This window comes from Leopardus geoffroyi, chromosome C1 (assembly GCF_018350155.1).
Source record: "Leopardus geoffroyi isolate Oge1 chromosome C1, O.geoffroyi_Oge1_pat1.0, whole genome shotgun sequence".
Lineage (NCBI taxonomy): Eukaryota > Metazoa > Chordata > Mammalia > Carnivora > Felidae > Leopardus > Leopardus geoffroyi.
The window spans coordinates 72,710,466-72,725,569 of record NC_059328.1 but is presented as its reverse complement, the minus strand read 5'-3'; the positions used below and the strand labels follow the sequence as shown (position 1 = coordinate 72,725,569).

The 15,104-nt window shown below is 41.2% G+C and overlaps 1 protein-coding gene across 5 annotated transcripts in view; it reads left to right on the top strand.

Moving 5' to 3' along the window:
* The first annotated feature begins 622 nt into the window (after positions 1–622).
* The window catches only part of COL24A1 (collagen type XXIV alpha 1 chain), a 397,210-nt gene continuing 382,728 nt past the window's right edge, over positions 623–15,104 (top strand). Inside the window, exons 1-3 of one of the 5 annotated variants that reach the window (XM_045478122.1) lie at positions 623–1,378; positions 1,838–1,968; positions 11,560–11,624. In XM_045478122.1, coding sequence (XP_045334078.1) covers positions 1,913–1,968; positions 11,560–11,624 — 121 coding nt within the window. In that variant the 5' untranslated portion in view covers positions 623–1,378; positions 1,838–1,912. Of the gene's footprint in view, positions 1,379–1,467; positions 1,607–1,837; positions 1,969–11,559; positions 11,625–15,104 lie in introns of those variants that run through there. The other 4 variants (XM_045478119.1, XM_045478121.1, XM_045478120.1 and 1 more) reach the window with 4 other exon arrangements.

The window sequence follows — 15,104 nt, the reverse complement described above, 5'->3', positions numbered from 1 at the left end:
CGAACAAGAGCTCTAGATTAGTTAATGGCATTGTATCAATGGTACTTTCCTGGTTTTGATCATTGTACTGCTGCATGTACGTTATCAGTATTAGAGGAAGTTAGGTGAAGGTTATACAGGAACTCTCTGTACTATTTTTGTAACTTTTATGTAAAGCTAAAATTATTTCAAAATAAAAAGTTGAAAAATTGAGGGAAAGAAAGATGAATTAAATTCTGTATTCCTGGACAAAAACAAACAAACAAACACTCCCCAAATTTTTCCTGGAAAAAAAATTCCTAAAATTGCAAGGGTTGCATGAATCATTTCCATTCACCAATATGCTCTCTTTAACTTTTATAATATGTGTGTAGTGTGGGATGGTTTTCAGCATGTGGAGGGATCATTAGCTGTGGACGGCACCCAGAATAGACCAGGAAAACTTGTTGGAGAAATGATATTCAGTGGTATACAGCAGTCACTCATTAAACAGACATGCTAAGTAGTATTTTAGGTGCTGAAAATACAGTGATGAGTAAGATAATAGATCCCTGGCCTCCTGTAATTTCCAGTCTTATTAATAAAATGATAAAATCAGAAAGTTAATTTCCCTCCCAAAATTTGGAAGGTAGACTTCTCAGGCTGTGAAAGGGCTGTGAGGGGATCGAAGCTTATGTTAAAAAAAAATGTGTTACAAAAATTGGAGAAGGTATTCAAACTGGAAAGACTGTAGTCTCTTAGTCTGTTCTAGATGCATAAACACAAATCATTAATCCATGCTCATAAGCTGGAGGAGGGCAGAAAGCAGAAATTGTAGTACTGGGGGCAGACTGAAAGTCAAGAGTGAAGGGGAGGAAAGGTAGAAAGGAGACCGTCACAGTCCGTTTATAATATGGCTTAGGCCACAAGCATCACTGTAAAAACACAAGAAAGTCGGAGGAGAATGAAGGGTCCCGCTGAGTATAATTCCAGACAGTGTGTGTGAAGAGGACGGAGGTGAAAAATTGGGGATGGGAGACATGCAAGCGGAAAACATCAAACTGGGGACTGGAGGAAAAAAGGACGCAGGAAGGATACTAGTCACCTACAAGTTTCGGGGACGACGAGGGAGGGTGGCGTGGGAAGCTGGAGCGTCGGGGCGTGGCCGGGGCGGCTGCGGGCCCAGGGGCTTGCGGACCGGGCGCGGGAGCCCGGGCTCGGGTCGGGGGTAGGTTGCGGGGCGGAGGGGGAGGTGTGCACTGTGTTTGGTGATGTCATTGCAAGTCAGTGAGCGGTGAAATTTAACACCGGCCGGATTTGCTGCGCTCCTCTTCTTCCAGGGGAAGCAGCCGGCGGCAGTCAAAGCTGAGCGCCTGCAGTTGCCACCGGCCCCCTCGCACCAACTAGATCTCCGAAGTGGGTGTGTGAGCTTGTCTGACAAATGTTCCGGCGCGGGTTGTTTCCAAGGACTTCCCCCACCCTTCACCCCCTTCATCTCCTTCCCTCCCCCAACCCTTCTCTCCTCCCAGGCCCAAAGCTGAGGGCTCCACTGGAGTCACAGAGTCGCCTTTGAACCGCAAGTGAACTCGAGGGCTGCACTCGCGGCCGAGCTCCAGCTGCTGCCGGCGCCCCGCCGCCTGCCAGTGAGGTCTCGCCTCTCGCCCGCCCTCCCAGAGGAGCGCTCCCCCCCGGGCTTGTCCGTTACCGAGCTAGGGAACTAGAAAGCCTAGCTCGCGTAGATCTACCCTTTGCGTGCTATTTCTCCCCCCCCCCCTTCCTATTTCCCTCCTCCCTTGTTGTTGTTGTTGTTGTTGAGGGTTTTGGAGCATCGTTTACATGTGAGTTTTTTGTTTTTATTTTTTTCCTTTTTCATGGCCAGTACCTGCACCCTTAGCAGTTCGGAGTTGCCTTCTGTTTTCCGTTAGTGCTTCGCTGCAGGGACAAATGCATACAAATGCATTTAGGAGCCCACAGGACAAGGCGTGGAAAGGTCTCCCACACGGCAAAAACGTAAGTAGCCCAATCTCCAGGATGCAAGGGCTAGACTCACCCCTCTCCCCAATCCCTGGTCCCACTGGGCGGGTCGGAGATCTGTGCTCCCGCTCCTTGGCACTTTTTAAAGTTGGGAGCCGGCGAGCAGCCGTGGCATCCTCCCCTTGTCTCCTCAATTTGTAAAACACCGTGTTTGAAAGGAAGCCTCCTGCCAGCGGATCTCTCAGTTTATGCTAAAGAGGTCCTGCGGCTGGTAAGGAAAAGCTCGCTGGCGCGCGTCCCGGTTCCGGCGGCAGCGGCTCCCGCGGCTCCCGCGACTCCCGCGACTCCCGAGCCCCGCCGGGGCTCCAGCTCCCGCCGCCCTCGCGCCCTCCTTCCTTCTTTCTCAGGGCCCTGGCTGAGGTTCTGCTTTCTCGCGGTGCTTGTTCCGGCGTTCAGCCTGGGGATTGATGGGGTGCTGGCGGTCCTCTGGGCTCTGTGGCCGCAGCCTGGACCGCGGGGAACAGACGTGGGGCAGGGGGGCCGAAGCTGGGGAGAGGGTACCGGCAAAAACTCGGGCATCAGGGCGCGACTGCACTCAGAGGCAATCTCTTCTTGTTGTTAGGAGGCCAACACACGTGCTGCCCATCTGGGGCCGAGGCTGCGTCCTGCTCCACCGGCCTGTCACTGGGGAAGGGGTTGGACGCGGGGGCGGGGCTGCTCCTCCCGCGGAGGGTTAGCTCAGGCCCCGACTGGCACCCTACCTCCTCTTTGGGCGCTGGTACCTGCTCCCACTCCCTCACTGGGATCAGAGAGTGGAGGGGGGTGCGTGCCTGGTCTGGCTACCCTGCTTCCCCGGGAAGAGGTCAGTGGGTTATGCAAGTTTGTTTCTGGCCCCGGGGCGGGCGGGACCAAAGTGGCTGTGGTCGTTCTCTCCCCCAAGCTGCCCCTTGGGAGAGTAGGTGGGAGGTGGGCAGGGGGCAGAACTGACCGTGCCCGCTGAGGGCAGGCGGAGGGAGGCGGGGCGCGGAGAAAGACCGCCTTGTGGCAGTGTTTGTGTGCACATGTGCTTCCCAGCCGCGTGCAGCCGTGCGTGGCTGGGGCTCGCCGTCTCTCTCCTCTGACCCCTTGGAGCCTGGGCGGCTGGGCGGCTGGGCTTCCGTGCTACCGAGGACGCACCTTCCCACGCTCCCGCAGCCTGACGAATCAGTGGGGAGGAAGGCTTGCAACGCTGGGCGTGGGTCCAGGTGCCCGCGACCAGGGAGGTCCCGGTCCCAGAAGAGGTCAGGCAATGCTGGTCACCTTCCCCAGGGCGGCTCACGTGGGTCGCACCAGCTTCCCAGGCAGGTTTCCCGCCACATTTCTGAAGAGCCCCTCAGCATGGACCCGCTTGGAAAGCCGGGCTCCAGGCGCCGCGGATCCTGCGGGACCACTCGCATCTTCCTGCTGATACGGGCGGGTGGAATGGTGGAATGAGCTTCAGGTCCCCGAGGGGAGGCTCCAACGGGAGAAGCTGGGTGAGGCCCTCCACCTCCTGTCCGGCCGACGCCTCCGCGTTCATCCCTGTGCCCTTCTTGCGCTCCCGGCCAGCTCCCAACCCGAGGGCTTTCCCTTGGACACTGAGTAAGACCTGCGTCGCTGCCCAGCCATCCGCGGGGTTGGTAGCTTTGCTCCATCTCGAGGATTAAAGCAGATCTTCTGCTCCTGGCCTCTGTCTTGTCTGGTTTACGCTTCCCTTCCAGACGCTCCCAGAAAAGGCCCTGCATAAATTTTTGGGCAGTTTGGGGTTTGTAAATTGGGTCCAGATGATTGGGGGGAGGGAGGCAGAGAAACGAAACAGAATGGATTACACCAAGGAACTGAGGAAAAATTAGACTACGTGGAATGGGAAAAGAACCCTGTCAGAGAGACCCTGGGGTTGGTTGATAGAGGATTGTGGGAGAACACACTGGTCTAGAAGGCCTGTCTGCCAGGGGGTACCTTGCAGCTTCCTTGACATCCAGCTTATTCCACTACAGTTGTCAGTGAGGGTGGGCTGCAGACAATTAAGAAGTAATTCAAAGAGGGGCGCCTGGGTGGCTCAGTCGGTTGAGCATCCGACTCCGGCTCAGGTCATGATCTCACAGTTCCGTGAGTTTGAGCCCTGCATCGGGCTCTGTGCCGACAGATTAGAGCCTGGAGCCTGCTTGAATTCTGTGTCTCCCTCTCTCTCTGTTCCTCCCCCACTCATGCTCTGTCTCTATCTCTCCTTCAAAAATAAATAAAAACATTTAAAAAATTAAAAAAAAATTAAAAAATTAAAAAAAAAAGAAGTAATTCAAAGTTACATCAGATTGCAGCCCCTTATACCTCCAACTATACACATGCCAAGTAGGGAAAAGGTAGTTACTGATTGATCTGAGAAAACTGTTTCTCAAAAAAAAAAAAAATAAATAAGAAAAAAAAATCCAACTTCCTTAAAGAATTATGCGTTCTTCAATTCGAAAAAACAAAAACTGCTACCAACCGTGTAGTGGAGGGGACTTGGCAGAAGCAGCTGATTAGCTGATGATAATGTCAAGCCACTGAATTAAACCTTAGAGTTTCTAATGAAATCCTTGAGGTTTTAATTTTCCACCATCCTCTTGTGGTGAAGTTTTTGTAAGAGCAGGAGCAGTTTTTTAAAAATCACAATTCTGATTAGTCATCCAAAAACATTTACAGTTTTAAAACTGGATCCTTTGTTTCATGAGGCTGCTTTTTTTTTTTTTAATGTTTATATATTTTTGAGAGAGAGAGAGAGTGATCTCAGGCACAAGTGCATGAGTGGGGGATGGGTAGAGAGAGGGAGACACAGAATCTGAAGCAGGCTCCAGGCTCTGAGCTGTCAGCACAGAGCCCCATGTGGGGCTCAAACCCACAAATTGTGAGATCATGACCTGAGCCCAAGTTGGACACTTAACCAACCGAGCCACCCAGCTGCCCCTCATGGTCCTGCTTTTAGGTGAGTTGCTTAATGTGAATTTGTGGAAGTAATAAAGGGAGATTACAACCAAAAGTCAGGGTTAGATACTATCGTTGTAATCGCAGGGTTTCCATAACCAAGGTGGGGGGCGGGGAGGAGTTTTGAATATAAACATCTATTTCCTAGTTGGCATGAAATTCTATTCTTTAAAATTGCTTAGTTATCTTTGCGATCAAGTAGATGTTTAAAATAAAACTGATGTCTCAAGGACAGGTATTGTAAATTATGGAAAGTAATTTTGAGTGTTGCTTAGACATTCTGCTTGGTAATCTGTGAAGTGACAGGAGAAAAATAAATTTTATCCTGGGAGTTAAAATAGCTGTGCTACTTTCCTTGCCATGCTTTGCAACTGTGACTTATTTTAGAACTTGTAACTCTGAATGAGAAGTGAAGACCATTTCCTTTTCATTCTTGTAAAGGGCTAACATTATTCTGTCATTCATTCACTCAATCACGCACTCATATATTCAACAAATGTTTTCTGAGCGCCAGCTATGTGCCCAGCATTGTTCTAAGCAGAAGGGATACAGTGGTGGAGCAAGACAGAAACACAATTGCTGTCCTCCCTATGTGCCCAATCTGGTATTGGAAAAAGAAAATGAACAACCAAGTATAACAAAATGAGATAAAGATATAGACAGGAGGACACCTAGCAGTCCTGGGAAGGTGGGGTGTATATGGAAGGGTAATCCTGGAAAGAAAGGCTCACCAAAGGAAATGAAATCCACACAGACACCTAACTGGAAAAGGCATGGAACTTTCCAGACAGAACATTAAAAGGCTGAATGGTGAGACAGCACAGTTCATCTGAGGGCCTGGAAGAAATGAAGTTGGTTGAAGCACACATACTTGAGAAGGAATGACCAGAGCTGAATCTGGAGACCAGAGACCAGATTGTGGCAGGCCTTTAAACCAGGTTACTTTCTTAGCTAAACATATGGAGGTTAGGATGACCTCACTCCTTGGTCTTGGAATCAGTGTGCATGTAGAAGACACTAGAGAAGTTGTATGTTTATTGAAACTCAAGACCACCTGATAGTCTTACTAACTGAACATTGACTCATTCATTTAACAATCTTTATTTAACAGTGGTGTGTGTCAGGAACTTCGCTAAGGCTAGGTAGCAATCATTTTAACAATCTCTGTGGTATTACAAGGACAGACTAGTTGAGGTATTTTTCTTCCCTGCTACTGATTGGACTCTAGACGTTTTGATCCCTTGAAGTCCTTAGACATTTATCTTCCCCGTACTTCATAAATTCCCTCTACACTTGGAAATTAACCAAAAGTTCTAATGCTTCACACTGCATTAGTTATACAAGTACCTACTGAGTTGAACTGATTGAGAAAGTCATTGTATGTAAGTTAGTGACTACTCCCTGAATCACCCAGCTTTATCCCCACTGCTGGGATGAGAAATGATTTTCAGGTATTTAAGGAATAAAGGACAGAAAATTTTACTATTTCTGGATCTTTGCAACAAGTTGTCATAACAAAGTTTTTGACCTGTAAATGTAGTGTAATGGAAATTGTTGAAATTATCTATGTATATCACATGTGAGTGGTTTTCAGATTATTTTGCCTTTTCCAACTGGTTTAAATTAAAATCCCCAACTCACAAAACAAATTCCCTATTCCCGAGATTTCACAAGTCCTTCCTACTATTCTAACTTGAATCTATGTAGGAATGAGCTTTAGTAGCCTGAAGACATAATACCTGAGAGTCTCATGGGCAGCCTAAACAAAAAGATGCCTGGGATTCCCCTAAAGTAACTAAAACCCTTCAGAAAAGGAGAAAGTTGAATAGCTCTAAGAATTATTTAGGGAAGATGCCTGGGATGGATATTAGTTCCCTAAATATTCTGAGTATGGTCTTTGGATATCTATTTCCTGTCTGATCCCCTCCAGGCCTTCACCTCTCACATGTCTGGTTATGTTTTGATTGTGGCTTCTGTCACACTGAAAATGTGGCTAGCAGACCAGACACACAGAGTATTTCATATTTTGTTAGAAATCCTCAGATATTAAGAGCATGGGTTATATTTTCTGAACTTTTATTGACTGTTACCATATTGTTGACTTCTTTTAGATCCCGTCTGTTTTTGTGTAATGCCTGAGTATATGTTCTGGTTAGTTTATAGTAGTGACTTACAGTCCAGACATACAGAAAAGTGAACAAAAACAGACATGCTTCAAATATTTGAAAAGTATTCATATTTAATATACCAACTAGAGTTTTTGTTGAAGTAAATATGCGAACAAATGAGCAAACTTAGTAGACTATTTTAGGTTACATAATTAAGAGAGTATTGCATGGAACTGTAGGAAGACGTTTCCAGACTTGTTAAATATCATGTCTATTATATATGGTGATTTATGGAATATCTTGCTAAATAATTTGATCTTTGTCATCTAATGCTAGTATACTAACAGGAGCCCACCACACACAGAGATTTTGAGGTTTTATATTTGGAATGTAAAATATGAAATTTGTATTATACCATCACATAATAGAGAAGTTGCCAAGACTCAGGAAATTGAAATGACCCACCCAAGGTCACAGCGTAAGTTACAAATAGAAGCAGGTTTAGTATTTTGACTCCAGTGTAGTTTTATTTTCTTATTAACCATGTTGTTTTCTCTCCAGCTTAATATGGGTTTAATTTTTAACTTATTCAAGGACTCCAGCAAGACTTAGCACTAAATGCATGCATAGTACAATGGAACAAGCACAAAGTACAGCTGATGCCCCTGAGAACTCTATTATCGGCTAATGTGGAAATGTGTATTTTTTCTTAATTAAGTGAATGTATAGTAAGTGTGATATCATGGGGGAGGAGGGCAAAACCAAAGAAATAAACAAGCCCAACCCAACCATTTTCCAGAAAGCTTGGATTTATTAGATATCCATTTCATACAGTGATGGAGTTTGGCTCTTTAACTGAGTGTGTCAATTAAGCTTGATGTCTTCTCTGTGTTCCCACTTCAAAGATGAGAAAAACAGTTAAAATGAAAAAAAGGAGAGGAGGAAGCCTTTCCACTTAACCTATCATAACAGATATTTTTAAGTTCTTTTTTCTCTTCTTTCTCTCTTTGGACAACCAACTAAAAGTACCCTTATTTTACTTTCCTTTTCTCAAGTGTTAAAAGAATTAGGTCCATAGGGAAGAATTGAATTCCTCATTCATTGGGAGATGTTACTGTTTCTCCTTTCCTTTTTAAAAATGTTTACTAATTGTCAATTTCATGTAAGAAATAGATAAAAGGTGAAAACTTGTTGCTTGTTCAGATATTTACTTACTAATTAATCCTAAAAGGTACAATATATATGGGATATAATAAATTTATAATTATAACATTAAGAGTACAGAATCCAGCCCTCTTTAGGGATGATGGAAACTTCACGGAGCAGATGTTATTCAAATTAGGCTTTGATGATACTTAGGATTCTGACAGGTGAAGACTGAGAGGGCATTTCAGACACTTACAAGGTCTCTCCAGGGAATACAGTATAATGCGATATGGCTGGAACTTCAGGGGAGGGTGGGGGGTGGTGGTTAGGAATAATGGAATCCATATTGCTATGGATATGGATATCCATATGTTCTTCCTTAGTTGGCTGTTAGTTTGGGGCATAATTAGAAAAAGAGAAAGAAAATCTCTATTTCAGTCATCAATCTCTACCTCTCTATTAGTCATCAGTTTTAATACATAGGTACACTTACATAATGTATGGCTCAACTGATTTGTCATAATCCCCTAAGATCACCTGGCTAAGGGATGTTTGATGTGTTCAGGTTTTCCTGCCTTACACCAGGAATGGACTTGTTAGCATGTCTAGAAAGAACTTTATTTTTCATTTTTCTCCCCTGAGGTCATTGGGGAAGTCTATGAGTTGGCTGAATTGCTAAATGAATAGTGCCGGTTGCTGTACTCTTCATTAGTTAGCTTGCTCTGAACAAAAAAGTGCCCGTTGGGTTGTTTCTAAACTCTAAGTGAGCCAGATTACCTTGGGAAGTACAGCTGATGCCCCTGAGTGTTTCCTTTCACATTCCATTTTCTGCTAAGACAGCATAATTCTGATGTACTCTCCTTCGGTGATTACAATCCTTACTTTTTAGTCTCACTGATATATATCCTGTCAGTTATTTTGTTGAAATATAAATTTGAAAGAGAAAGAGCTTCTTTCTACTCAAAGTCTAGATCACACTGGGATCTATCCTGGAGAACCTAGAGATAGCATTTTTATCTCACACAGAGGTCCTCAACTTGTTTGCACAGTAGAACCAGGTGGGGAGTGTTTAAAAATCTCTGTACCACACACAAATTAAAATCAGAATCTGTGGGACAGGGGGTAGGGAGAGCAGGACCCGAGTATTCGTAGTTTTTAAAACTCCCCAGCTGATTCCACTGTGCGGTGAAGATAAAAAACAGATCCCAAACAGGCTTTTCATCATCTCTTGAGCATCATCTGTTCCAGAACAGTGGTCCTCAGAGTGTAAACCCCAGACATACAGCACCAGCATTGCCTAGGAACACTTTATAAATGCAAATTCTCACCCCCCCACCCCAGACCTAGTGAGTCAGAAGCTCTCTGGGTGGAGCCCAGCAATCTTTAACAAGCCCTTCAGGTGATTCTGATGCATAGCAAAGTTTGAAACCACTGATCTAGAGCAGGAGAAAAGGATAAAACAAAACACAAGGGTTGGATAACCTAATGTTGTGTCATAAAAGTAGATATATGTGATTTTAACAAAATATTATTTGTGTTTTAAGTACAATGTAACTATAAATAGAAAATGTTCTAAATTCTTTTTTTCTCAGAGTTTGGTATATGCACAATCTATATTAGAATCTCCTACTTAAAAATGTATCCAAAGTGAGGATTCACTCCAAATTTATGATTCATAATCTCTGAGACAAGCCCAGAATTTACATTTTTCACAAGTTCCTCAGGGGGTTCTTTTAGCAAACTAACCATTGTTTTACATGGATGACACCATACATAAGAGTCTGTTATATGCTTCATTAAAATGTTATGGTTCAGCCATTTGCCCATATCAGTTGAGATTTCTGTAATTATTCAGTTAATTAGTTTATAGAGTTGGCGACAGTTTTAAGTATTCTATCAAAACTGTCTTATCAAAGCTGTGCTCTGTACTGAGCATGACTGTAGACTGTACATTTTCACTTACTAAGATATGGTTAAGACCATTTTAATACAAATGATAGTTCCATTATACCAAAGAGAACAGTATAATTGTATATTGTTGGCCCACTTTGTAAAAGATTATCTTTGTTATGTTAGCATGCTCCTTATATGCATTGATAAAGATAAAAACATTTATTATTGGTAATAAATAGGAAATGTGCCAACTGCTCTTAGTATACCAGGAACTCTTAAGAAAAAATGATTTTCAGATGGCTTTGTAATCACTCCTTACAGAACTACATTTTGCACAAATGTCATTTAAGGAGTCCCTGGTTTAGAATAGAAAACAGAATTGGGTAATAAAATACTATTTTCAGCAAGCTTATCATTCCTTTTTGAATTTATCTCTGTGAATTTCACTTAGGTGGTGGATATAGCCAATTATGAAGACTCCTTAACAAAATCTATCAAAAGTTTGGTTATACTAAAAAAAAATCACAAAATATTTTTTCTTAGCTATCAATATGAATGAACATTTTGATCTGCGGTGATTGAGTACAATGCTCAAAATTACTGCAAATCAAAATGTTTGATGTTGACATCTACAGGCCATTGCTGTTTTCAGAACTGAATGGAGTATCATGAATTTAGTGCAAGTGACATTCAAATGGCTTCAATATGATAATCAAAAGGATTTTACATATAAACATTTATTTAAACATATCACTGTTGGGGCACATGGGTGGCTCAGTGGATTGAGCATGCAGCTCTTGATTTCAGCTCAGGTCTTGATCTCATGGTCATGAGATCTATCCCTGCTTCCAGCTCTGCACTGGGTGTGGAGCCTACTTGAGATATCCTCTCTCTCTCTCTCTCTCTCTCTCTCTCTCTCTCTCTCTTTCTCTTTCTCTTTCTCTCTTCCTCTTTCCCTCTCTCCCCCCTCTCTCTTTCCCTCCCTCTGCCCCACCTCTACTCATCCTCTGCTCTTTCTCTCATTCTCAAAAATAAATTACTGTTTCCATCAATTTGTAAACACTGTGGTTAAGTGACTATAAGTTATGTGGCTTTGTGTAAACATATTACTTTGTATAAAATTGCATGTATGATAATTTGACATAATATGTGATAATAATAATTAATAATATCATTTATACTTGTTCACATTTATGGAGTGCTTCCTGTGTGCCAGGTACTGTTTTGTGTGCTTTACATGAAAATTTTTAATTTACAAAAACCTTATGAGATAGATCTAACAGATGAAGAAACACCAGGGCAATAGAAAGTACGCCTGAGTCATACAGTAAGTGGCAAAGGTGGAATTAAATTTGGAGCCCTTGCTCCTAACCAATATGACTATTAAAATACTGTGTTAATTAAAATAGTAGCTTCTTAATCATGCACTAGAGTTCATTTTGGATTTTATATGATTTATAGGTTGTAAATATCCTCTAAAATCCACCCCATTTGTTTTTAGGAAACTGCTTCTTCATTTTATTGTGCTATGTGTGGCAGACAGTGCTGTTCATGCACAAGAACAAGGTAAGAAAGCTACCTTGCTACGTATTTGCTTATATAAAAATTCTGCTTCCAAACAGCAAAGTATATGACTGTAAAATCATCATAACCTTAAATTCAACATGCAACAATAAAAATTCTACCCAGTACAATGAGAATGTAAGGGTAAAGAAACCAATTTTGGGGGGAAATATGACCTTTAAGAAATTACTCAGATCTTCCGTCTGTGAAATTGCTTACATTTTTAAGCAAACTCTCTATAAAAGGGAAGTTGTGTACAGTGAAAAGGCTTTGCTTGTGACTTCATTTTAAGTGGGAGTTCTTGGGGGTGGTAAGCTGTGGCTGAATTACCTTTGCACTTCTTGAAACAACACAAGCATATACTAAATGTTCCATCTAGATTTACATCATTAAGAAACAAAATAAAATTTGCATACCAGTGGGTTTGGGATTTGATTTAAATGGAGAGGTTTAGAAAATAATTCAATGTTTTCTTTTTGCTTGCTAGCTAGTTGTTCTGGTAGTATGGTGATAGAGTTTCAGGAATCTGTGTATACTCTTATTTATTAAGCAACATTTTAAAAAGTATCTTGTATTTGACACGTAATATCTTAATTGCCAGTGATTGAAATTTAAGTAAGATAGTGTCTCTGGCCTCAAAGTGTAAAAACAAGTGTCTTGTCAAAGGTTAAACACTAAAACGCCAAAGTCAAAGAGAAAAACTATGAAACTATGCTGGATCTACAGACATACTACAGACATCACCATGTCCCCATTATTATTATTATTATTATTTTTTACTCCTCTGTCTTACATTAGCAGGGCTGCCAAATTATTCATTCTTACAAAACCAACGTTTCAATTCAGTGACCAATTCAACAAGCCACTTGGCAATTTGTTCAATCAACTAAATATCAGTAAGAAAGAGACAAGAAAGGGAAATATGTATAGGTAGCAAGAGGTTGCACAAAGGAAGGGGCGCTGCTGTATCTGATTGACTAAAGTGATAAGTTGGTAAGTATTCTCGGCCAAGTAGCATGTAGATGAATTAAAATGTATCTTGGAAGGCATTTTCTGATTCTGTTTTATGGGGAAATGGTTACAATAGGTCACATGTCACATATAACTTCATGAAATGCTATTCTTACCAAGTCATTTCTGTTACTTTATTTTGCTTTAATTAACCATGAAGAGGAGAGAAACTATATCTTCTGGTTCATTGTTATTACTTAAACCTTCTGAGAACTTATCATGTACCAATCCCATGCCTGTAGAATATATATTCACCACTATCTCATCACAGGGTTTTTTGTAATTATGCCCGTGATAGAATTGCTGGAAATAAGGTTAAGAAGAATAAGTAACGACTCCAAGAGTTATAGGATAATAAATGGAAGAACTAAGATTTGAACTCAAGTATTTTGATTGTGAAGTCTACAAATTCTTTACAAGTAAGCTTCCTGGACCACAGAGAAGATCAGAAAGAAAGAAAATTGCCATTATTATTTACATATATATTTTGCCGGCACTTATATACATTATTCTAATCTTCATAATGAACCTGCAGGATAGAGATTATAGATAAAGTAACTAAGGCTCAAAGAAGGGGCTTGCTCAGGCTCATGCAGTAGTACTTGAATCTAGGCTATCTCTGACAACAACAAAAAACTCTTTTTTCACTACACATCTTCTTGCTTCATAATTGCCATCTGCTGGAGTCATGAGTTTAATACTTTACAAAAGGTAGCATTATCAAGATACTAAAAACTGAGGCAAAGAAAGATACAAGGAAAACTGAATATTTTTGAATAGATTTTGTTTTTTAAAAATTCGGAACCAATGAAGGAAATAATATCTTTCAACCTTAAGATTTCATTTATAGAATACAAAATAATGCTCCTTTATTTCAGGGTGTACTTCACAATTTTTAGTCTCTCTATAACCATAACATTTTATTGTGAGTTCTTAATAAAAAGAAAAATCTTGTTAAAACCTCTTTAACATCCAAAAATTGGATACTTCTGAGTTAAAAAAAAATGAAATGAAATGAAAACAGTAATGTGTTATCAGAAACTTAGAAGTACTTTTTTCCTAAAGTAGATTTTTTGTTAAATTGGCATGACACAATAATGTAACATTTAATCAGGAGTTGTCACTATCACTAATTCTTCTCAGATACTCCAAAAGAATTTTAAACCTTCTTTGAAAAAGATTTTCCAAAAAAATACCAAATATTCCAACCATTTGATTTGGGTGGGGGATGATTCTTTCTAGGAGCTAAAATTCTCCTGTTCTTCTGTGGATTGGTAATTCTCTAAACTTCCTGTAGAGTTAATGCCTCGCATCTGTATTAAATCCAGTGTCCTAGAATCTGTGTTTCATTTTCATCATCCATTTCCTTAGTTGAATGGAGTGTATCATCCAGTGGCCTCCTGAAAATGTGTACATTACATTTCCAAAAATATGTTTATTTCACACATGAGCATGAGGGTAATCTGGGTGGGTACAAAATTTTAGGCTGTAAATAGTTTTCTCTGTTTTAAAGACATTGCCTTCTGCCTTGCAGTTCAAGAAATCTTTTATACTAATTCTTTATAGGTGACCGTTTTATTTTCTTTCTTAAATATTTCAGATCATCTGTTTATCTTTGATGTTTTGAAATTTTACAATAATGTGCCTTGTACAGGTCTTTTTTCAACTTAATGTGCTGGGCATTCAGTAGGCCCTTTCAATGTAGAAACATCTTTCATTTTCTGGGAATACTCTTGTGTTAGTGTTTTCTTTCTATTTATTTTATTAGAGAATTGAGTAGGATGTTTTTGTCATTAATATATAACAAAGCAACAACAAACCAAAATTATACTGAAAGCTTAAAAAGGAGGTAATTTAAAGAGTAAATTTAGCATTCAGGGATATACTTAGCAAGGATCTGAAAGAATGGGATTTAAAACACACACACACATTCATCTTGATATGGCAAGAAACTTAAGAAAGGTAAAAAAAAAAAAATGAGGTTGAAGAATGCCATGGAGTGAGCAGATATCATCGAAGGAAAAATATGTGAGGGGGCATTGCACCAACAGCAAGTTTAAGGGTCCTCAAGATGACGTTCAGTCTCAATAATGCTCTAGAAGACTCATAGAACCGAGGGAAATCTGTTATACTCATTGTTATGGTTTATTGGACCAAGGATATAGATTAAAATCAACCCAGGGAAGTGACACTTGAGTTAGGGTCTAGGAAAGTCCTACATATGGAGCTTCCAGTTTGTCTTCTCTCAGTGGAGTCAGTGTCAACTTTCCCAGCAATGACATGTGACAATATGCCCAGGATATTGCCAACCAGTGAAACTCATCTGAGCCCTTATGTCCAGAGTCTTTATTGGGGCACCGTCATGTAGACGTGGTGGACTGACCATGTAGCTAACCTCAGTCTCCAGGCCCTCTTGAGCCACATGACCAAATCTCTTACTATAAATCACATTATGGGACTATCTTATGTGGT